This window comes from Seriola aureovittata, chromosome 19 (genome assembly GCF_021018895.1).
Source record: "Seriola aureovittata isolate HTS-2021-v1 ecotype China chromosome 19, ASM2101889v1, whole genome shotgun sequence".
NCBI classification, from domain to species: Eukaryota; Metazoa; Chordata; class Actinopteri; order Carangiformes; family Carangidae; genus Seriola; species Seriola aureovittata.
In genome coordinates, this window is record NC_079382.1 from 8969924 (window position 1) to 8992946 (window position 23023).

Below are 23023 nucleotides of genomic sequence, written 5' to 3' on the forward strand. Positions count from 1 at the left end.
GGTCGTAAAAAAAAAAGGCTGTTTAGAGGAATAGTGATCACACAAAAAGGCCGCTTTGTGGCAAAAAAGAATGACTTGATTGGTGAATTTAACTGAACAGCCTTGTACACCTCTGTTAAATGGTCTGCTGCTGGTGAACAACACTGAATATTCTAGCTTTACACAGGTAAAACAAAAGAATCCACCCAAAAACAAGCAATGCCTTTGAGTTTTGTCACTGCAGTGCACACCCATATTTGTCCAAATCTCAGTTGTGGGGCACTAATCTTTCCATTTATGGATTGATCCATAGGATCAGTTTGTGTTGAGGTTCTTGCAAGTCAGAGAGTGATGAAGAGAGAAGATTGATACCACTGTTATTTATCTGTGACGTATAGATCTGTGGCTCGAGCCAGGAGGTAGGTAGCCTAACCTAGCATACTGGAAGCAGGGGGACCTAGATAGCCTGGCTCTAACACTCACACTTAACATGTATGTTATTAACCTGTGCACAAACAGAAAAGAACAGAAAAAGTTTTAGAATGATTTATGTGCTATAACAATTCTTTCTTTGAACAGTTTACAGGTAAAGACTTACAAAACTTTTGCAATAAGACTCCAGGATATCTGTTCACCAAGAAACAGTTACGCTGCGTAGCTCAACCGTAATTTGAAAGTTTAAGTGATGCTGGTGGGCATATTTTTTAACTTTAGACAGAGCCGGGCTAGCTGTTTCCCTGATTCTAGCCTTTATGCTAAGCTAAGCTAATCACCAAAATGTCACAAAATGTTGAACTGTTCCTGTAAAAGGAACAGACCTTCAACAAACTGCCAAGCTTAGTCACTCCAAACAAGCTCCAGTTAAATGCTTCTATTGTAGTTACGGCACTGTGTGTGGCAAGACCTGTGCTATATTTAGAAACCATCACCTGTAAAGGGCAGGCCATCTCCAGGGTCATGGACCCTCCACGACCTTAAGACTTCACAGTGTGATTTAGCACCAAACATTTTTAAATTTGAAAAAGATGGTTGATTTTACTACGGATGGCATCATGCGATCAACTGGCAGGATTGAAGTTAGGTTGCTGCAAGACTTTGCCTGGTTTCATCTAAACATTATGGTTCAATGTGAGGTCCAGAAGAGGAAGTGCTCAGTAAGAACCAAGCAGTGTGTCGGACATGATGTCTAAGATTAGAAACCCCGTCAACCTCTGGCTGAGAGGTCACTGAAACAGAACAGAGGCCATCCTGGACCCACATGGAGCTGTGTTTAAGTAAAGACCACCTGACTTCCATTTCCATGTGTGTGGCACTAAATCTACAGCTGAGATGAGTTTCTGCTGTTTGTTGAAAGAGTTACAGCCCAAATTCTCATCACTGTCTCTAGTCTAAACACTTTCCAGGACACAGGTTTTAAATAGGACACAGGTTTCCACTCTCTCTGCCTTTGACAGTTCAGCCACCCATCAGTTCCTCTTACTATATCTGTACAAATGTTCCCAGGCCCACTCAGTCTCTTGCTAGATTCGGCCTGTGAGGTTCAGCCAGTAAAAAATGCTTTGTCCAAGGCAGATGAAAGTGATATCCTTTCCCTTGTTAACACAGACTGGCAAATGCATTCCCCTAGATGTCTCTAACTAAATAATTTATGAGAAAATTTGACCAAAAAATGCAGTCTGCTTTCCAACTATGCCCCTCTGGCATTAATCAGTATATTATACCTTGGCCCATTACCCCAAGTAATCCAAAACCCAACTATTTTGTACAGTCTGTTCCTGAAAAAGATTGGGTCTCATGCATGTTTCCAGTCTGAACATTTTCCACCACTCTCGGCTTTAAATAGACACAGTTTCCATCTTGACAGTTCATCTGCCCACCAACCCCATTGTTAAATCTCAACAAATCATCTCAGGCTCCGGATCCATTATTAGTTTCCACTGCTTGTCTCTTCATAGGCAGGCTTCAAAAAGCTTCCATCAGTGTCCAACTCTTTCATCTCTCAGTAATGGACCTGTCCCTTCTCCACTGTTAAATGTCAACAGATCACCATCCAATCCAATTCAAACTTTTCACCATAAGTGTTTTTACAGACAGGCTCCAAACTGTAAAAGAAGGCAGCAATTTACTTTCCAAGCAGATCTTTATTAGTCTGTTTGCTTTGCTGATGAAGCATGCATATTGCAGATGGCACATTAATGTTATGCACTTATTCAACTGTCTTGACAGGGTTGCTCCCTTGTTATGCATGCCTTATAAGTGGCTGTGTGGACTATTACAACAAAAAGTGTGAGCGTATTTTTCCATTGTGCTTGTTGAAAGTCAACAAAAATGCCTAAAATGTCAATAAATTATAGAATAACAGTATTTTCTCTCCTGTTTGCAACCACGTTGTTTCACCTTTTCCACTCACATGTCTCTCTGCAGGCAGCCAAAAGAGTTCAAAGAAGTAGAAATATGCAGGCAGGAAAATCATTTTGAGATCTTGGTTTCATGATCAGTTTACACAGTGGTATATAGATGGTTGGTTTGAAGGCTAGAGCCACGGAACATTCCTCAAATAGCCTGCCAGCTACCGCTAATGGAATTTAGTTTAGTGGACAGCTGAGTACAGATAACACAACCAAAGCTTCAAATATGTATCCCATTTGAGGAAAACACTCGGTTTGCATATATACATATATACATATACATATACATATACATATACATATACACATACACATACACATACAACAGGTTCCAGTTTAAAGTAGAGTCTCCAAAATTGCCATGAAGATGAAATGAATCAACAAAAAGTGCAAAAGTGCGCTTAATAAACTGGCAACTGGGTGTACATTTAAAGTCCACTAAGTACTTCAGCATGTTTTGGATAAATGCATCCACCAAACCTCACACACTTTTCTCAAACTGGAATAAAATGGAAAGTACACAAAATAAATGAAAGACAGATGATTTTAGAAATGCTTCATGTACTAAAAATGTTGACTGTGAAATTAAAGTCTATATCTGGACCGGTATGGAAGAAAAATGCAACTTTATTACAAAGTCTTTGGTGTGACTGACTGGCCTTTTTTTTTGAAATTTTGATGTTTATCTTCCTGTTTAACTTTGAAAGTGCTGGGAAGGTATGACTGCAGCTGTGAAGAATATGAGCAGTGTGGAAACAGCCCGAAGACGTCCCAGAGGATACAGAGGGCTCCTCTGTGACATCAGACTCAGGTATGATATCATCAACTGTGGTGCGATGGAACAGCACACACGAGGTGTTCAAGAAAACTGGGAATAATTTCCACTTTCCATGCCTGAGGGAGAGCCTAAATGAGGACTGTGTTGTCACCAGAGCCCCATGTGGGCAGATAAAAATGTAGCCTGACCAAAGTATGTCCTCTGCACAGATCCTAAAGCCGGAAACTTCCCAGCTGACATGACTGTGTTGCCTTGTGATGTCACACAGCAACTATGAAATGAGCAGTGAAGTAATGAGGCTATAAGTGGCAAGCAGCAACGTGCGTAAATGCAGACCAGGATAGAAGGCAGGCCTTGACCTGGAATTACTAGGGGGTCACATGACCTAAATTAGCATAACTTCAGAGCTAAATCAGGAGCATCACTTCATCAGTTTATTCTCTTGAGGTTAATTTTCAATTGGAAAAATAATAACCTAATAGTGAAACAATACATGAGCATGACGTTAGCACTGTTGAATAAACTTGAGTCAGCTTTTTTAGAGAGACAAATTCCAGTCTTCTGTGTTACTGTATACAGTATGTCAAGCCTTGGCCCCTTCACTATCCATTACCTCATTTTCCTACATATACACGCAGTGTTGATAAAAGTTTGCCAGGCTAATGGTGGCCCTGCATAGCAACTTGACATTAAGAAGTGACTTGATGAAGTGACTATGATGTAGGCTACATCCTCTAGACACACAGTGTTGCAATGCGTAACAGTACATGCTGGGATTATTAGAAACTGTGATCCTTAAATCAATATTTTTCTGTTAACAATAGATCACATGGCTACTGTCACTCGTAGTGACGAATACTCAAAGAATTACCATCCAACAGTTCCCATTTATATTGTGTTTTATGTCATAGTTTTGTTTTTTGGGACTGCAATGATACTGTTGTTGTGCACAACAACAAACAAACAAACAAAAGCATTAAAAACCTGCTGTATGCTAACTTTAAAACACCAAACAGAAGGCAGGGACCATTAGCAAATAGCTGATGAACGTAGTGGAGCATTTAGGGCCAGATTTTTCCATCAGGAGTTGGTGGAGACCAAAACACAGTAATTACCAAAGTGAATATGGGACCTACATTAATCACATTCCCAGAAACCCAAATAAATGCTAATGTTGCTCTTTATCTGCTGGGTGTGTTCATAGGCAACTGTTTTATAATAAGTGGTTTTATAAGGTGTGGCATTGTTCTGCTTGTAGCTTGTTTCCCCTGCAACCAAGTGGCAAGAAATAGCTAACGTTTAAAGGAAACAAACTCAGTGTTGGTGGAGGGGCCTTATTTTGTGATGGTTTTATTTGTGCTTTATTGGTTGGAGGTTTTTATTTATATACAAAACACCCATGAAAGAAATTTAAAGCTGCGCATGTTTTGGCCTTTTACAGTTAAATTATCGTTGTATAAAATGATCTTAAAAGTTGACAAAATAATCTGCGTAGATTTAGCACACTGGACAACAATATATTTTCCAGTGTGTGACAGCTTGCGCAGGTATCCTTTACATCACTGATGCCAACAAGTACAGAGCTGAACAGACTGCCCTAACATTGTATCACCACCAAAGTTCTGATTACTGATTTTAACCCACAGCTACTCTCTTAGACAAATATCTTGGTCTATACTTAGTCTTGACATATCCGGGCCTACCACACACAGAGCCATATGTTTCCTTTGGCCACCACCGTCGGCCCATTCACACATTTAGATCTGCAGAACAGTGAGTGTGCAGCCTGCTGATATTCTGCACTGGAAACCCTGAGACTGACAGCACAGTGAACACACAGTCTGACAGTAAAACAACAAGCATCAAAACAACATACACAACAATAGGAGTTTCCTTAGTTACTGTTACAATATTAAGGTGGCTTTCAGTTTACCTTAAAACGATCCTGCATGTATTTTTCACTTTGTTTTCTAAAAACATAAACCTTCAATTATTTATCACTTAGTCAGACTTGGTGTTGTCTGATAAAATTTTTATATCTTGCAGTCTTTCATAGGCATTCGAAGGCGAGAAAAACACAACAGGATTTCAATTCACTTTCACCATCCTCAAGTGACATTCCTTAAGACCATTCAGAAACTTCCCTGTGATGTAAGATAAACTGACTCAATAAATAAACAGCCTGACAGACAGTAGATTGCTCTGCACGCAAGATAACAAGTGTGAATGTTGTTTTGCAGCGTGGCTGGAGTACGTTCCTCTATCAAGCTGTTTCCTTCAGATATTACAGAGATGAAGTGTGAGCCCTGAGGCTGTAATGAGTGACAACACAATGCGCGCGCACACACACACACACACACACACACACACACAAACACACACACACAGTAACACACACTCTCTCTGGTCTGTTGTGAGAGACAGAGCGCTCGACACAAACCACACGTTCACTCACGGCTATGTTTTTCCTTGGTCTAATAGGAGTCCCTACTGTACTGAGCCAGCATAGAGAAAGAACATATCCATATTAGGAAAAGAGCAGACGTCCTTATATGGGGACGCTTCCTCTGTAGTAACAGCCCAGTCTGCTGGCTTCTCCCTTACATTCCTTCAGCTCCAGGTTTCTCTGGGAGTTTTTCATTTCCGATTCGCTGGCTGGAGAAGGAGCAGGACCGCCTTTCATAAGAGTCTGGCCTGGTGTGTGATCCCCCTTTTTCAAAAAAATACACAAACCTCCGTCTAGCCTCTTTCCTGCAATCCTCTACTCTGGGGTTTGATGTAGTAAAATAAGCCTGGCCAGGGACAGGGCACACCTGGCCTTTCAAGTTGGTCACAGACTAAACCTCATTAGGCAGGTGAGAAGCCAGAGAACATGTAGCCTTTGTTCCCGTAATATCTGCCCCACATGCCTGCATGGGACGGGCTGCACTTTCACTCAAGGCGACCCAGGATTTTTAATCATCATTTGTCCTTACTGAGACCCAGTGGACTCAAAACGTCATGTCAAATGTGAAATCAAATCCCCAGCCTTTGTTTTCAGCAGAATCCTTGAAGAAGAAAAAAAATGTAAAGAAAAGATGCCTAATGCTCAAATCAACAAACATCCATTTCAGGTCAGGAAATGCCATTAACTGAGAACATTAGTCTTTATCCCCTAAATACCTGTCCTGCATACCTTGGCAGGATTGCACATTCAGCTCAGGTAACTCAGGAAACTGGCCATCAGGATCATCTTGTAGTATTCAGTGGCAGGAAGAGATGACAGAAGCACAGCTACATAGCACATGTTCTATTAATCATTTGTCCAATCTATTAGGTTGAATTTAAACTACTGTCATGTGACTCTGATCATTTCATAAGGAAAAAAAACTAAATGACAAGGCCTTAAACTCTTTACAGTCTAGTAGCTTGCATTATTGTAATGGAAGTTAGTCTGGTTGGTCCCAGTTTGCAGTAGTGGAAAGTACATTCAAGTACTTAAGTACAATGTTGAGGTACTTGTACTTTGATTATATCCATTTTATGGCACTTTACACTTCTAAACTCCGAGGGGAAATATGGTACATTTTATTCCCTTACATTTGTTTGGTGACTATAGTTACTAATTACTTTACATAAAAAATATGAAAAGCTTAAATAACTAAAGCAGTGGTTCCCAATCTTTTTGCCGTGTGACCGTTCACAAAGTGTGGGGCCACTTCGTCACATTTCATGTGTTTGCCTTGTCAAAAGAAATGTCCTCTAAACTTCTGAACTGTTGGAGGTCCAAAGAAACCAGTTTATCTAAGGCCAAAAAAGTTTTTTTTTTTTTAAATGTATATGAATATGCGCAGCAGAACTACCTAGCAAACTACCTAACAGCATATAAATGGTTAAAACTAACTCCACCTCAAACAAGTACAACAGTATAATTCTGCTTATGCTTTGATATAACAGTATTAACAATCAAGCAGTGCATAATAAGATATCACTCAGGTGCCAACTCTCTGCAGACTGAGTGCTTTCACTCCTGATACTCACTCAAAACATTTATCTGATAATGCTGCATTTTACTTATAATGGAGTAATTTTAGATTGTGGTATTGCTGCTTTTAGGGAATAAGGTCATGACAAAATAATCTGTGTATTATGTCTATCATACAAAAGGATAATAGGAGGTATTTGTGCTCATTCATGCTCATGCACTCATGTGTTTAAATGAGTAATACTCAAAGCTGCAGCTCAGCCTCTGATGTCAGTGAGCAAAAATGCCCCTGCAGTGTCCCAGAGGTTTCACACAAGTACAGAAGACAAAGTCAAACTGCAGCAGCTGCCAAGTCTCTGTGCTGGAACAAGCACCTTGATAGATAACCAGCTCAAGCTAATAATACGAATGAATTTCCTTCCCACAACCGCTTGCTGTTCATTTATGAAAGTACAAGCTGTTTGTGTACCTTTGAAGCCAAAGCCGAGGAATGCTGTTGTGGGCTTAAAGTCTTAACCATACATTACACATCAATCAGTTCATTAACCCATTGCATGTTTATGCATTTTTATGAGTTTCTACCTGTTGTTTTTAACTGTTCTTCTTTCACGTAAAGCTCTTTGTGCTTTCATTCTTGAACTGCGCTTAAGTTTTTTTTTTCTGTTCTTTTTTTAAAATTAATATTTATAGGCACCGGCTGTCTGTTTGTGAAGTCAGTCTTCAGGAATTCCCAGTGTGGGGTCCCAGGTCTCTAACCAGACTTAACCTCCCATTCCAGATGAAAGCTGCTCTGAGAGAGACAGTGTTGTTTGGCCGAGCAGCAGAGCCTTGCCTTCAGACAGCAGGAATGTGGGATGTCTGGAGTGGGGGTCAGGAAGCGAGGAAAGAATGCCAAGTATGTCCATGTTTGTCCAGGGCTGGCTCTCCATTCAGCCCCCAGTGACGTGCTGTGAGGGCCAGGGAGTATAAAGGGAGCTCGCCTCTCCAGTCAGAACTCAGATCAACTCCTCTACCGAAGCTAAACTCTAGCTTTCACCAAGAAAGAAAGAAAGAAAGACTGTGACTGGAGCAGCAGAGAAACGCTACGAGACAAAACGAGATCGACTTGATCAGAAAAGATTTCTCAAGCTCAAACTCTAAGACTAAAGGAAGACTTTCTCAACAAGACTTAAGGAAAAACTCGAATCTATTCCTACAAAGAAGAAAAGATGTCTGCTGGAATGAAGAAAATGATTTTGCTGCCTTTCCTGTGCATCATGCTCTCATACACGGTAAGTTGAGAAAAACCATTGAAAATGACATTAAACTGCTGTTTTTGTGTTATTGCAGGCTTTAATTATATGGGCGAGTCCTTAAACTTTACTCTTGTCAAAACTTAAGCTCTAACCTTAAAAGACATTGCTGGATGTATAACTGTAGTTATGTTGCAACATGTGGAGATGATATTCACCTGATGATATTTACCTCAGGCTGCAGGTCAGGAGTGCAGCGGCCAGTGTTCCTGCCCCTCCACTCCCCCTCAGTGCGCCCCTGGAGTGAGCCTTGTGCTGGACGGCTGTGGCTGCTGCAGGGTGTGTGCCAAACAGATGGGGGAGCTCTGCACCGAGAAAGACGTCTGTGACCCGCACAAAGGCCTCTACTGTGACTTCGGAGCCCCCATCAACAGACGCATAGGAGTGTGCACAGGTGAGCCACTGAAAGAAGAAATAATGACTTTTCTACCATACGCCACAACGGGAGTCTACCTTAAAAGTGTACGAACTGAATCATGACCTTTACCCTGTCGTTTCCCCCACAGCTCGAGATGGAGCCACCTGTGTGTTTGGAGGAATGGTGTACAAGAGCGGAGAGACTTTCCAAAGCAGCTGCAAGTACCAGTGTACCTGTCTGGATGGAGCTGTTGGCTGTGTCCCTCTTTGCTCTATGGACATCCGGCTGCCCAGTCCCGACTGCCCCATGCCCAGACGGGTCAAGGTGCCAGGGAAGTGCTGCGAGGAGTGGGAGTGTGATTCTCCCTATAGACACAGTTTCATGGGCTCTGTTTTGCCTGGTAAGTTAGTTTGCTTTTGTGCATCGTAAAGTGTTTTTTCTAAGTGAGACTTAATCAGGATGGTCTTTCTAATCAAGTGTTTCCTCTTGTGTTTACAGCTTACAGAGAGGAGGAGACCTATGGCCCAGATCCCTCCATGATGAGGGAGAACTGCCTGGTTCAGACTACTGAATGGAGCGCCTGCTCTAAGACCTGTGGCCTTGGGATCTCCACCAGGGTCACCAATGATAACCGTGAATGCCGCCTTGAGAAACAGACCCGGCTTTGCATGGTGCGACCCTGCGAGTCACAGCTGGAGCAGAGCATTAGGGTGAGTTTTTGTCAAACTGCACTGCTCCAATAATCTCTACGGATAAAATACAAGCACTTAAACTGCTGAGGAATGCCTGCTGAAGTTGTTTTTTCTTTCCTTCATTTTCTTCCTGCAGAAAGGGAAAAAATGCATCCGTACTCCCAGACTCTCCAAGCCCATGAAGTTTGAGATCTCTGGCTGCACCACCACCAAGTCCTACAGGCCAAAGTTCTGTGGCGTCTGCCTGGACGGCCGCTGCTGCACCCCCCACAGGACCACCACCCTGCCCATGGAGTTCAAATGCCCCGACGGACAGGTCATGAAGAAGCACATGATGTTCATCAAGTCCTGCGCCTGCCACCACAACTGCCCTGGGGAGAACGACATCTTCGAGTCCATGTATTACAAGAAGATGATGGGAGACATGGCATGAGCCACTGAAGGACGATCAGAGCTTATGACTTGAAAAAAAAAAAAAAAAAAAAACAGAACTCCATCTCATTTTGCAGCTCAGTATATATGTTTTTTCATGTTTTAATTTGTCATTTTCTCATTGTAAAAGTAGTCCAGACACTTGTCTAAGTGTCTGTGTGTTTTGTATGGCTGATGCACATCAGCCACATTGACTCAGACAGAGGGTTGCATAGCAGCTCCAAGAGATTCCTGCACTATAACTTCTATGTTTGACAAACCTGCTGCCAGGTTTCTTCCCATTCCCCTTGAAATCCTTTTTACAAACCCGTCCATTTTTTGGTATGCATTTTTTATACCTTATCTAAACCTTGACCTCCTCTAAAATAATGAGGTGTCTAATAACTCCCTCCACCCGCCGAGCCCAGACCAGACCTGCAAACTCTAAGCAGCTGAAGAGGGAGCACGCAGACCACAGCAGGCCAGTGTTCCCCTGTCCAAACAGGTCTGAATGTGTCCTTGTGTGTGTGTATGTGAGTGTGTGTTTGTGTTTGTTAGTGCAGGCCTGAATGTCAGCCTTGTCTGTATCTACGCTGTTCACTCTGCTCACAGAGTAGAGGAAAGGTCAGAGTTTCCACCCAGCATGTGGATGAAAAAGAAAGCAGCATGCTGAGTTAAGGGTTAGATATGGAACAGAGTGGGCTTTGCCACGGCACTGAGGAAAAAAAAAAAAAAAACAGACGAGTTGACTATTACTGATTCAGGTCAGAAGGAAGAGTCTCTATAGAAACAGAGTGTCTATTTTGTACAAAAATAGAAGAAAAGACTGGAAGAATTGTAATTTCATTCCTTTTTTATTGTTGATGTGTAAATTATGTATATATTTGTACAGTTTAAGTTAATTTAAAAGCCAAATTTGTTCTGTGCTTCGAAATGTATCGATAGTGTATTTTTTGTCAACAGTATTTTTTACTATTTTATTGAGAAGTGTGACAAAAATGTTACATGTTTTACTTTGTAGCGGAAATAAAATGTTATATTTTTTATACAAACACGTGTTCTCTGCTTGTTCTTGGTCTTTAATTCTGGTGCATGTATCAGATTTACTTGACAACACATATTACATCTGGAAGCTGACATGTCAAAGCATATTTAACACTTTTAACACGTTAGTCACCTGCATGACTTGAGCATCACTTTGTTCAACTTTTCAGACAGTGCAAGTAATAATTAATTATGAACAAAATATTACCACTCATTCCCGATGTCAAGTCTGCAGCTGAAGTGAATCACATGAGGAAAACTGGTTAATCATGAATTAGTTCTCTTTATAATTAAACTCATTAAAATAAACTGCTATCCTGTGATATTCTATGATTCATCCACAACAGTACGTGTTTATGGATGTTTTATTCCCACCACAGGAGCAACATATGAACTCTTCTGAATTTCTTCTTCTTTGACTGAGTATGTTGCTTGGTTATTCTTCATTCCACTTTCATGTGTAATGCTCTACTTCTTCAGTAAACAAAAAGATGTGCGAGTTCAAATATAGCAAACAACTGGAAGGCCATTTTTCCAAATTCCAAATTCCTATCAATTTGTTAGCTGAACTGAGAGTTTTAAATTAAACAGTATTGTTTTTTGTATTTTAAGACAAGATGGAAAAAACAAACCCTGATTCCAAAGAACAAAAAGTCCTAATGTGGCTATGGCTGGCTACGGCACTTTCATATCTCCCTCTCTGACAGTACTGAGAGCAGGAAAGAGGAACGAGGCAGAGTAATGTCGCCATCTGGTGGCCTTTTCACTTTGTTGTCATGAAGATCTTGTAACATCTCTAGGCTGTTACAGCATCATCCTCTTTACACCCATTGCTGTGTAGAATTGTCCGATAGTAGGCTAAACCAAAAAGTCAGACCTGCCAGTAATCTATTTAATCTGTTCTTCTTCTTCCTTCTCTTTGTCAACCATTTTCATAATGTGTTAAATTTGCTGTTTATAATGAATGTGTAACACAAAACCACCTTCAAATAGCTGTTTTCTTTTTTAACAGTGTTTAGTTTACAATATCATGCAGGTAAAAACTTGATAAGTTATATTTTTTTCTCATGGTATTGAGGCTTTTTAAAACTCTGTAGTTGCATGTATGGTTGCCTGATCACACAGACTTTAACAGTTTCAGATTTCAGCAGCTGTATCTATTTAAGCTGCCCGAGAATTTTATTTTTTTTTTTAACATTTTCAGTTTCTCCTCTGCCCACGTGTTTGTTTCCTTTCAATCCATTTACTTATTTTATTTCTACCTTTGCTCAAGAGCTCTTAACATATTGCTGTGTGGCAAAGCCAGTTAACCCTGCGCAGTACGATTCAAATCTACACTGGCTATATTCCTTCTGAATAGTAACAACCACAGAATAATGTAGATGCCAAACCAAGGGTTAAAATGTTGTCGTCTTCGAATTGAATAACAGTATAAACAGATTGTGTGTCAGGGTGATGATTCATGTTCTCAGCTTCATCGCCCACAGACACAAACAAGTTCGGAATGAAACTATAGCGTAAATGAATGTCTCTGTACAGTGAGAAGTGAGGTTCACTGTGGACTGTGTGAGTAAAAATACAGTATAGTGTATATAAACATATTATACAGTATTGAATGAATCTTCACTCTGGTAATCCACTTGTCTTTACCAATTTCATTTCAATTTAATTAGATGCCATGTGAAACAAATGATCATTTGAACCAGTCAAACATCTAATAAGATACCTACACACCTATACATTTGTTAGTATGCATTTTATTGCATCAGTTCTATTATGTACATATTAATTCTATCTTAGAGGCATTAAATGGGTTTACCAAACAGAGATTTCCGGATTAAATTTATTTGTTTTCTTACATAAATTCCATACAGTGTCAGATTACAATCTAGCCATTTATCTGCTAAAAATGTTCATTTATTGCCTTGGCTTGATTAGAGTCAACTGTACCTATAATAATAAGTAAGCATGTATTCTTCTTCCTTATAAGTAAGTAAGCATCTCAGAAAGAGCTTTGTACATGTGTACATGCCGTCACTGTACAACCTCACCTTGTTGGTGTGTGTATACCTGGATCTGTCCCAACCTTTCACATAAATCAATGTGCAGTGTTAAAATAATCTGAAAAGCAGGCGAGACACATTTGCAGAAAGACAGAGATGATTGTCAGAGAAAATTAAGGAAAACAAGCTTTCAACCTTCACTGACAGAGAGATTTTTCCTTTGGGAGCCTGGCTGAATGCACTGAATAATATATGCACATGTTTGAAAGCACAGAGCTGGTGCATTTGTATGTTTTAGTATGCATGTCTAGTTGCAATGTGCATCTACTGTTTGCTACTCTATGAGAGGGACAGAATGTCACAAGGGAGGCTGCAGCAGTGTGGCGCAAGTGGGCATCCTCAAGAAAAATAGCAAAAGATAAAAACTTGTCACATATTCACACGCTCTATCTGTGGAAACCAGGCAGCTGGTAAAGCGGAGGAGGACGAGGAGGCAGAGGAGGTTGCCGTGTCAACTTTGTACCAGTCTCTCTCTCTCTCTCAGCCGCGCCGCAGCTCATGGAGTTTCTGGGCAACGTTTTCAAGCTCCGACTCGATGGCTGCCAGGCTTTCAATCTCTGGCTCCTGCAGAGACAATGGGAGGACGGCATGTGGGAAAAAGATACAGCATGTGATATACAGTATACTGTATGAAACTTTTCATGCGCAGCAACTTTAAAAATATCAGAACATAACTAGCGTCCATGTTTTTTTTCTGGTTGTTAACAAGACATTATCATGACCTAACTTGCCTCTTTTAGCCTCATTGTTGCAACAAATGAATAACAGTTTACCACGATCAAGGCTATCATAGTAAATAACTTCGTTTGAAAATCCTGAAGGGCAGCAGCTGTGCCATTTTGTATCTTCACAGGATTCGATCTGTAGGATGAGCTCAGATTTTAACAGCACAATACAAATTTCTTACTCTGTGTTTTGGCCCCTATGAGCTGGCAAAACTACTAGCAGTTACATGTTATATGTGGTTTGTTTAATCTGTGTAAAAACTGTATGTTTTATGTGCCAGACTATTTATTGTTCATATGGGTGCAGTGTTTTGTTACTTTGGACAGAGCCATGCTAGTTGTTTCCCTCTGTTTCCAGTCTTTATGCTAAGCTAAGCTAATTGGCTGCTGTCTATCACTTCAAATTCTACAGATATACATGAGAGTGGTATCAACCTTCTCATCCAACTCTGAGCAAGATGAAACCAAGCCTATTTCCCAAAATGTTGAACTATTCCTTTAAACCTTGTCATCTCTGTCTCTTTTATGTCCCACTTAAATGTTGGAAGATAAAAGGAGAGGGAAGCTCACCTCTGCCTTTCTACTGGCACTCCCCTCTTCCTCCGACACCCTCCTGTCCTCTGGTCCCCTCCTGGCGATCATCTGGAGCTCCTTCTCCTCTGGACTCCTCTGTGTGTCTCTCTTCTTCTTCTTCTCCTCCTCGTCGTCGTCCTCAGTGACCTCCTTTGAATGATGTGGAACTTCCTCCTGCTGACCGTTGAGCTGCTGCGCCTCCTTTCCGTCTGCTTTTCTCTTCAGTTGCAAACCCTTGCCCCTCTTGGTCCATCTCTTTAGGCTCTCCCTGCTCCCTCTCTTCATCTCCCCTTCCTCCCCCTGCTGCCCTTCTTGTTTGTGTGAGAAAAGTGCAGACCTCTTCTTTTCCTCCTCCTCCTCCTCCTCCTCTACTTCATCAGACTTCTTCTCTTTTGATTTGTTTCTGGAATCATCTCTCTTTTCATCAGATCCAGCACCTGGGAATGAAAAATAAAAAAAAATGGGGGTTTATTTTTTTGTCTGTTTTCTTACTGGAACACATCTACCAGATGACCAGCAAAGCACTCTCCAACATCAGCAAGATTTCACTTCTTTTAATGAAATACTTCTTGCCAGCTGGCAGCTCGGCCCCCAGTACTGCTAGCTGTGCTTTATGGGAATTAACAGCATGGCAGGAGCAATCAGATGACTTGGCCGAGGTTCCCTTTTTGTAGAACAGGTATGCGTATTTCATTGTACTTTGCCATTTTATGTCAGAAAAAAAAAAATTCTCTGTTAATCTGTTGAAAGGTTAGGAGATAAAAAGAGATAAATCTTGACTGCAGGTTTGATCTGAGGATGGTTTTAGAGATGATGGCGAATGATTCCAGCTGTAACCAATGCACAGCAGCTCATTGAAATTCCAGTACATGGAGATATTTAATCACCTCTGTTAGTGTGCTGTCACTATGCCAGCCATTTTGGCCTCCCTCCCCTCTGGGGGGGGGGCTGAAATTCATCATGTAGATGGAAGCACTTCCATCAATCACCCAGCCCCGTGGCCGTGGTGGCAGGCGGTTTCATCTACAAGGCAGTTCTTCTGCACTCTGCCGATCTTAAGATGCAGTTATCTGCATTTGGTCAACATCCGTCAGCCTTTTCATTTGCTTGGATGTCCTTTATTTCTTGAGGAAAGATAAATCAGACTTGACTGAACTCTTAAAAAATCAAGATCTAAACTTGAATTTGCATGTTTCCTGTCGTCTTTTTAGTTTTGTACCTGTTTTTGCATTTGGTGCTTTTAAATTGAAAGTAACAGTTCAGTGACACAGAAAAGACAGAAATATGTACTTACCTTTCTTATCCTTGTTTCCCTCCTCTGAATTCTCCTCTGAATTAGCTCTCTTCGCTTCATATTCTTCTTCCTGTTCTTCCTCCTCCCTCTTTTCAGCCTTGCCCTTATTCCACTCATCCACAGACTCAGAGACGGGACTTCCTGTGCTCTCGTCATCTTGCCTCTTCACCTGCACCTCTTCAGTGATGTCATTGTCCTCCCGAGACTCTCCATCTCTCCGGCTCTCATCCTTTTCGCCCTCTCCATCCCCATTTCCCGTCCTCCTCGTCTGCAAGAGGATGGATCTTTCACCGGGGCCTCCTAAAGCCTCTAACATGGATCGATCTAAAAATGGGGAGCAGTAGAAATTTAATTCACTGGAAGAAATTGATTTTTCCAGTGTTGTTAAAGGAGGGTGCTTACACAGAAGCACTACAGGTTATTACAGGGGTCATTTAGTGCTGTCTCTGTCAGATTTGTGTGTTTTAGCTCAGCGGAGTTGGGTCAGTATGTCAGATTTTAGTTAGTTCATTAGTTAATTGATGAAAAAAGAAGCTATTTTGATCAATTTTTTTAAACATAATTTTTCAATCAAAATGCCAAATATTTGACAGCTCCATCTTCTCAAATGTACGTGTTTACTGCTGCTACTGTTTTGTATTATTGTAAATAGAATATCTTTTAGTTTTGGAGAGTTAGTTTGACAATGGAGGGAGGAAGATGGAAACATCATCATGACCTCTGGCAAATTGTTGTGGCCTTTTTTTTTTAATTACTGTTGAAAATTTTTTACACCAAACAATTATTCAAATTGTCAACAGATTAATCAATAATGGTTGGTTGAAACTCTAACTTATATTGGTAAAGCTACTAAAGTGTGTGTTAACGTCAGTTGACATTAGCTGGAGACAGCTCTAGGTGAGCACAGGAATGAAGTCGGCTATAAAGCATGCTGCAATGTCATTTTTAAGTCTGGACCTCAGGGAGCATACAGCAGATCAGAGTTAGTAGAAATGCACCTTAGCAAACAGAATTTTTTTTTTTGTCATTACTGTTCTTGTTCTCCTCTTGCTACTTGTACACTGTGCTTCACTGACTTAAAATAAAAACACCCAGGTGTGCTGTCAGGTGGAAGGACCTCAGTATGTATGACCTGATTCTGTCCACAGGAAGCGTCAGCAGGGTTTACATTCACCTCAGCACTTCTCCACTGTTTGTCAGCCCTGCTTTGCTGACAACAGAAAATGGCGAATAATGAAAGTACTACATCATTTTGACAGTCGGTGCATTTTAATATGTTGATTTTGTATTCCTCTGAATGGAACCAACTGAAATTTTGTTGGTCTGAAATAAACTGCATAGCAATGCAGCAAAGTGTGACTGCACTTGACTCTCCCAGACCGTTTCCCATGCATCAGAGCTACTGAAGACACTCACCGGCGATGTCATCTGTAGTCTGAGGAGTTTGTGTCATTGTGTCAGGTCTAGCGGCGTCTCTTTGCAGCTGAACTGTCTCTTGGCCACCTAAGATTAAAATGTGTTATTCAAGCTTACTGCCTGTGCCACCTGTCTTGTCTTCATACACATGTAAACAAGCATGTTCAGCACGCAGACATCAGCTGCCTGCGATCTGTGACTCACCTTGAAGAGCGATCTCCTGCAGCTCCTTCAGAAAGTTATGATGGCGAAGGATCGTAACAAGCCTGTCATCTGCGCACACACACACACACACACACAAAAACACACATTGAAATGCATGCAAATGAGCAGCTGAATACCTCGCTCAGGAAAAGAAAGGAGAAGACAAAGACAATAAAGTGAACCTGCAGGGAGGGATGAGGGTAAAAACACAGGTGTGTGTCATTCCCCTTCACTTTTTCACAAGGCTCAGCAGTTTGCTTCACTGGTTCATCGGAGTTAATTGCCCTGAAATTTACTGCTTTCAAAGCAAGAGCACAATTAATCATTTGGCCCACAGAGACTCCCCCAGTAAATTACAGCAGCAAAAAGGACTGGACATTCTGCTGACCCACAAACGGCACCATATACTGTACGCAGCAAGCACAAAAAAGAGATAACTACTGTACTGTAGTGCTCCGATATCAGTCAGTGATTGTTCTTTTTCCTTTCCTCACATCTCTCTCTTTGACTCCCCCCTTTCTCTTCCTCTCTTTCCGTCCCTCTGGTGGTGTGCAGTTTCCCTCTCCCTCGGTAACAAATGCTCGGCGAGTAACGCTCTTATTGATTTTTTACAACAAGGACAGCATCAAGGTAATACCCTGTCTATGTAACTGAATAGTCTTTACTGAGTGCTAGTGGTCTCCGCTGTATATAACTCTCTGCAGCGTTTTTTTTTTACCCAGCAGACACTGCATCAATCCATTAACCTTATGATGTGGGCACCGTGCACTCACCATGCAAAAGGAGAGAGAGTATACTGGGTCGCTAGAAAACAGTTTTCAGTCAACACAAAGTCAGCTGTAAGTAAACAAGCTGCCAAGCCCTAATTAGTAGGAGCATGGTGATGATAATGATGGAGATTATCATAATGAAGCTGAACTTATGCATAACTCAAAGCCTCATTTTTTTTTGTTCTATATAAAATGTTGTAAAGAAGAAACTTGACCAAACTCCCTGTGCTTGGGTTGCAGACTTTTACTTATCTTTTTTAGGTTCACATTAAAGTAAAGGATTACTTCATTGATTGACTGATTGATTATTGACTGTTTACATGCCAAATACAAAATGACACCCTGAAGTTGGATGTGCAAAGGGTGTTATAGCAGAAAATACCTTAAACTTGACAAAGGACCAAAATCTCAAAAATAATGTTCCCGGTGATGGGATTCACATGCAGCATCACATTTCTGAAAAAGGAGTCAAGGTTAGATATGCCATCTTTGTTTTTAAAGATTTTCTTTTTTTTGAATGGAATAAATTGAATACGCTCAAGCTGGGTAATAAAGTATGTCTATCAGTTATCAGTGCTGAGACTAGATATCAGCTCTCTGATCATTGTGTTGTAGCTTAAATGTTTTTTTCCTCCTGATTTTAAAGGCTGCATCTCAGATAAGTGACACTGTTGTAGCTGAGTCACATGAATAAAATCATAATCTCCTCATCATGATTGTTTCCCAAACATTTTCTTGCACATAAATACTGAAAATCTCAACAGTCAATAGTCACTGAGGTATTTGTTCAAAAATACTGTGACATTTGATTTTGTAAGAATTCCTTAGCTGGTTGTGAAACAGCAGGACTGTAGTACGGTGTACGGTGACTTAAGTGTGGCTTTATTGTATTAACTTGCTGCACCTGCACAGTCTATGTTTAAAGGATGGAGGAAAAGCACTAGTTGCTTACCTGTCTTCAGTGTGACCAGACACTCCTGACTGACTGGCACAGGGTGGGGCCTTGATAGCACATCTGCCAACGCCTCCACAACACATTTCATCACCTGTGGACAAAGACAGTACACGGAAAGGCTTAAAAACCTCTGCTGTGACAGCTTGATATTTCCCTGATTAGAGCATATATGATCAAAATATCACAGAATCTAGTTGTTCAGCTTTGGGGAGTGAAAAGCTGCAGGCTGAGGGCTATATCTTCCTCTTGCTTCTCTTTGAACACAGTTCTTGTGCTAACTCGGCCACTAATTCAAAGACATTAAAAAAACTCTTAGATGATAGATCAAAAATCATTTCAACTCCCATTGTGCTTTCCGTGTTAAGCCAATCCCACATGGCTAATAATTTCTCATTTTAATATTCTAAGTGCTCTGCCTCTGCCTGCCAGATCTTTAGATGTCACTCTTTAGCACATCATCCACATCTTCCCTTCGTATCCTCAACTCTCCAACCCCAATTCTAGAAACTACTCTCTCTCTCTCTCTCTCTCTCTCTCTCTCTAAAGATGTGAAATGGATCCAGTAATACCAAATCATGAAGGTCAAGGCTCTCCATTGGTCTCAAAATGGTATCTATTGATTTTAACAAGGTCATACTGAGGTAGCTCCCAGTGTAGAAGGTACTTGAATGAGTTAAATTGCTTGGATCAAGTATTTGTCTCTGCTTTGCTGTGTGTGACAAGCCAGGGAAGAAAGACCTGATCTCCTGTAATGAGGCAGTATTTAGTACATTTCATCAATGTGAATGTTCTTCTGGTAAAGATTCAACTACAGCAGGTGACTGGTGGTGTGTACTGCTATTTCTACTACAGTACTATAATAACACCATTAATACAAAGACAAATGATAACATTAACAGTAATAATTAAAACATGTTACCTTTACGTCCTCATTCTCCAGCTGACCTGAAGTCACTGGCAATGACAGAACTGCAAGAAAAGCAAGAAAAGCAAAATATGTGTCATGCTGTCATTATCTGATCTTTTATCTTATAATCCCCGAGTCTCTCGTGTGTTTCTCACTGTTACTAAAGCATAATGACAGAGTAGCAGGGGACTAAATGTGCCAAAGGTGCAGGTGAATTCTCTCCATCTCTCGCTGTGTGTATCGCTGTCCTTGGTGCTGAACCCGGGCTCTCACATCTCCTCATGCAGATTCCTCTCAACAGAAACACTCCGCGGTCATATCAGCTAACTTCACTCACTGTTTTTTGTTTTTTGTGTTTTTGTTTTTTTTTCTTACCGCAGTTGGACAGTATTGTCAAAACGAACAGTCCTCTCCCGATCATGTTTGGAAACGAGGCGCGTTAAGCTCTCCAGGAATAGAAAAATAGCGAAGCTTTATTTCAGAAGATGGGATTCTCTCCTCTTTTGAAGAAAGTCCGGCGGGTCACGGACGCATTCTGAACAAAACTCCGCCGCCTTTCGGTATTTCTGGAGAGCTAAATCTTCTGCAGCGTCGGTGGCGCCTCCGTCCTCTCCGGTCTCTCCACCAACACCTCACCGCAACAGCGACCGCTTTTATAGGACGATGTGCAGAAAGGAAGTGACATCATCCTGAGGCAAATGATTACTATTGCACCTGATCATACCTCAGTGGTTGTCAGGGCGTGTACAGGTTCAGAGAACCTTATAGGTACAGAAGTGAGTGGCTCATGTGTGCTATAAAGTACAAGTTGAGATTTCAGCATTTATTTGACTTTATTTTATTTTATTTTACTATAATCGTATTGGTGTACATGAGACTTGCAAAGCTGGATTCATCAGGGATCTTGCTTATAAAACTGAAAAGAAAATAAAGGATAAAACAAGAAACCTCATTTGTATGACTGAAAATGTCTTTACAAATTTAATCAAGTACATTTGTGAATAAATGCACAGGTCATGTCTCCATCTCCTTCACATTGTGTTCCTACATAGGATAGAGGAGATTGGCAGACATGTTTAATTAGTTATGATTATAATGAAGTGAGAAAGAAAAAACTGTATTAATGTTGTGCCAGGAGTCTGACAACATTACTAGAGTTTGGTTACACAGCTTTAATGAATGAAGTAAATGTGAGTTTTCACATTAAACATCAACAAATCACACAAACCTATAGTAATGGGATCATTTCTTAATGTTGAACATTATTCTGCATTACTTGACTATGTGTTTTGTACACTGGTCATAAAGTGGCAGTCCCAAGACCCAAAAACTAAACAAAATAAATAATGCACTATTGAGTCATATGTTTTGCAGAACCATCACATAAAGGTCCTTCTATTCATGAGGATCAGATTTATTATTTATGTACAACCAACCTATGGAACATCCTCAAACTGTTTGTTCTCTTTTACCTCATAAGCGCAGAGTCCCAGATGCACATGGGCATATGAGGTCGTTCTCTCTTTTCATTTGTTACTGACACATTCATTAAAAAAAACACACACACACACACACACACACACACACACACACATACATACACACACCAAGGTGTGGGCTGGACTGTTTGCTGTTTCAAATTTCCTACTGCACCGTCTACTGAGATCCCAAAGATCTCATTATGCTTTCAAAGAGACAATAAAGGCCATTTTGTGTCAGAGCCGATCCATATTTGTCCAGCATAAATCGGCAAAGGCTTTGTTTAAACATGAAGATGGTTTTCTTTGAATGCAATAATAAGGTCGTAATGAAATCCAGCAGCTGCAAGGGCTGGCTGAAATTCAGCCCGCTGTAACACCCAAGAAAGATGATGGAAAATGGAGATAGGAAAATATTTAAGATCTTAAAGTGCATGGTTAACTAAAATACACCAGGTGATAGTGAAGAAAATAAAATCCTCCTTTTATACTCAAGTTTCTTTACCCCCGAAAATGTTTTACTAAATAAACACATTAAAAGGTTCCTCTCCCATTCAGAGTCAGTGTCCAAAAGGTTTTGCCTGCATTGAGACATGTTTACCTTGAAACAGGTTTTAGAAAACCATTCCACTCTATTCCATATAACTCAACCCTACCAAGCTGAGTACATACTGCACGGTTTTCTTTTCCATTCAAGAGCTAAATGAATATTTCTGAGCGAACCAGAGTAGCCCGATATGAGCTTAATATATCTCCCACCTGCCCCTGTAATTATACTAATTAAACAGAGTCAATACATTCTGTACTGTACGCTCTGTTTAACCAGAGAGCAGATGAATAGGGAACCCATCTGTAGTGTGATCATATACCACAGCTACTTATGTTGAATGGTGAGATTTTTTCTGTATATGGATAAACAACAATGACTCTGCTGCTCACCAATCAGTTGTATTAAGGGTTTTTGTCCAGTGTGCTCACTGTGGTGTCTTACTTTGCCTCCACTTAGGCTCAGCGCATAATAATGCAGGTACCAGAGGGCTGAGAAGATAAAGTGGGCCTGCAGCAGCCTGGAGATCTGAGGAGCAGACGTGTGACTAAACCGTCCCCGCTCTGAAAAGTCACAGCTTTCTAGGAAAGTCTATGGAGGGTAAGACGGACAAAGAAGTCTTCTACATCTTTAAATCATTTCTGTGCATGCAGATTGTATGTTCTCGTAAAAGAGCTGTTATCCTCCCAGGTACATGAAATTGCTGCGGTTTGTAATTTTTGTCTTAAAAACATGAACGTTATCATTTCCAGTTCAACAAAATGACTGAATATAATGCTCTCTAGCAATATCACGAAACTCTGTCTGAAGAACTTAAAGCCTGAAGACGTACTGAGATTGATTGAGTCTCCAAGAAAACACTTTCATAGATTTAACAGACATTCACTTCACTTCTGGGCAAAGTCTAATTAGTTTAATGTTTTATGTATGAATGTATAAATGTCACATGAAAAATTCAAAAATTGATAACTTCTTTTCTTTCTTTTTTTTTTTTTTTGCTAATTACAACATCTGAAATTTATATCAAGTAATACAGTATAGTTAAACTGCACTAGGAAAGACCTTCCCTAGAAAAATACACCTACAGTATATTATTATAATAACATGTGTGGGAGAAACATGAAAAATGTCCCATCCCCACAGTTAGTGTGTGGTTTAACTGATA

General features: G+C 40.6%; 2 protein-coding genes across 2 annotated transcripts; one reads left to right on the forward strand and one right to left on the reverse strand.

The window, feature by feature from the left end:
* Nucleotides 1-8125: 8125 nt before the first annotated feature.
* On the forward strand, nt 8126-10934 carry ccn2a (cellular communication network factor 2a). The gene is made up of 5 exons (XM_056405603.1): nt 8126-8400; nt 8599-8815; nt 8928-9179; nt 9278-9489; nt 9608-10934. The coding sequence occupies exons 1-5, from the start codon at nt 8338-8340 to the stop codon at nt 9902-9904; spliced, it is 1041 nt and encodes a 346-aa protein (XP_056261578.1). The 5' UTR covers nt 8126-8337; the 3' UTR covers nt 9905-10934.
* Nucleotides 10935-12566: 1632 nt separating this feature from the next.
* chga (chromogranin A) lies at nt 12567-20467 on the reverse strand. Its single transcript, XM_056405601.1, has 8 exons — nt 20209-20467; nt 19846-19895; nt 18924-19017; nt 17202-17270; nt 16998-17084; nt 15582-15905; nt 14285-14724; nt 12567-13553 (listed from the first exon to the last, which is right to left on the reverse strand). The coding sequence occupies exons 1-8, from the start codon at nt 20252-20254 to the stop codon at nt 13470-13472; spliced, it is 1194 nt and encodes a 397-aa protein (XP_056261576.1). The 5' UTR covers nt 20255-20467; the 3' UTR covers nt 12567-13469.
* Between the last annotated feature and the right edge of the window lie 2556 nt (nt 20468-23023).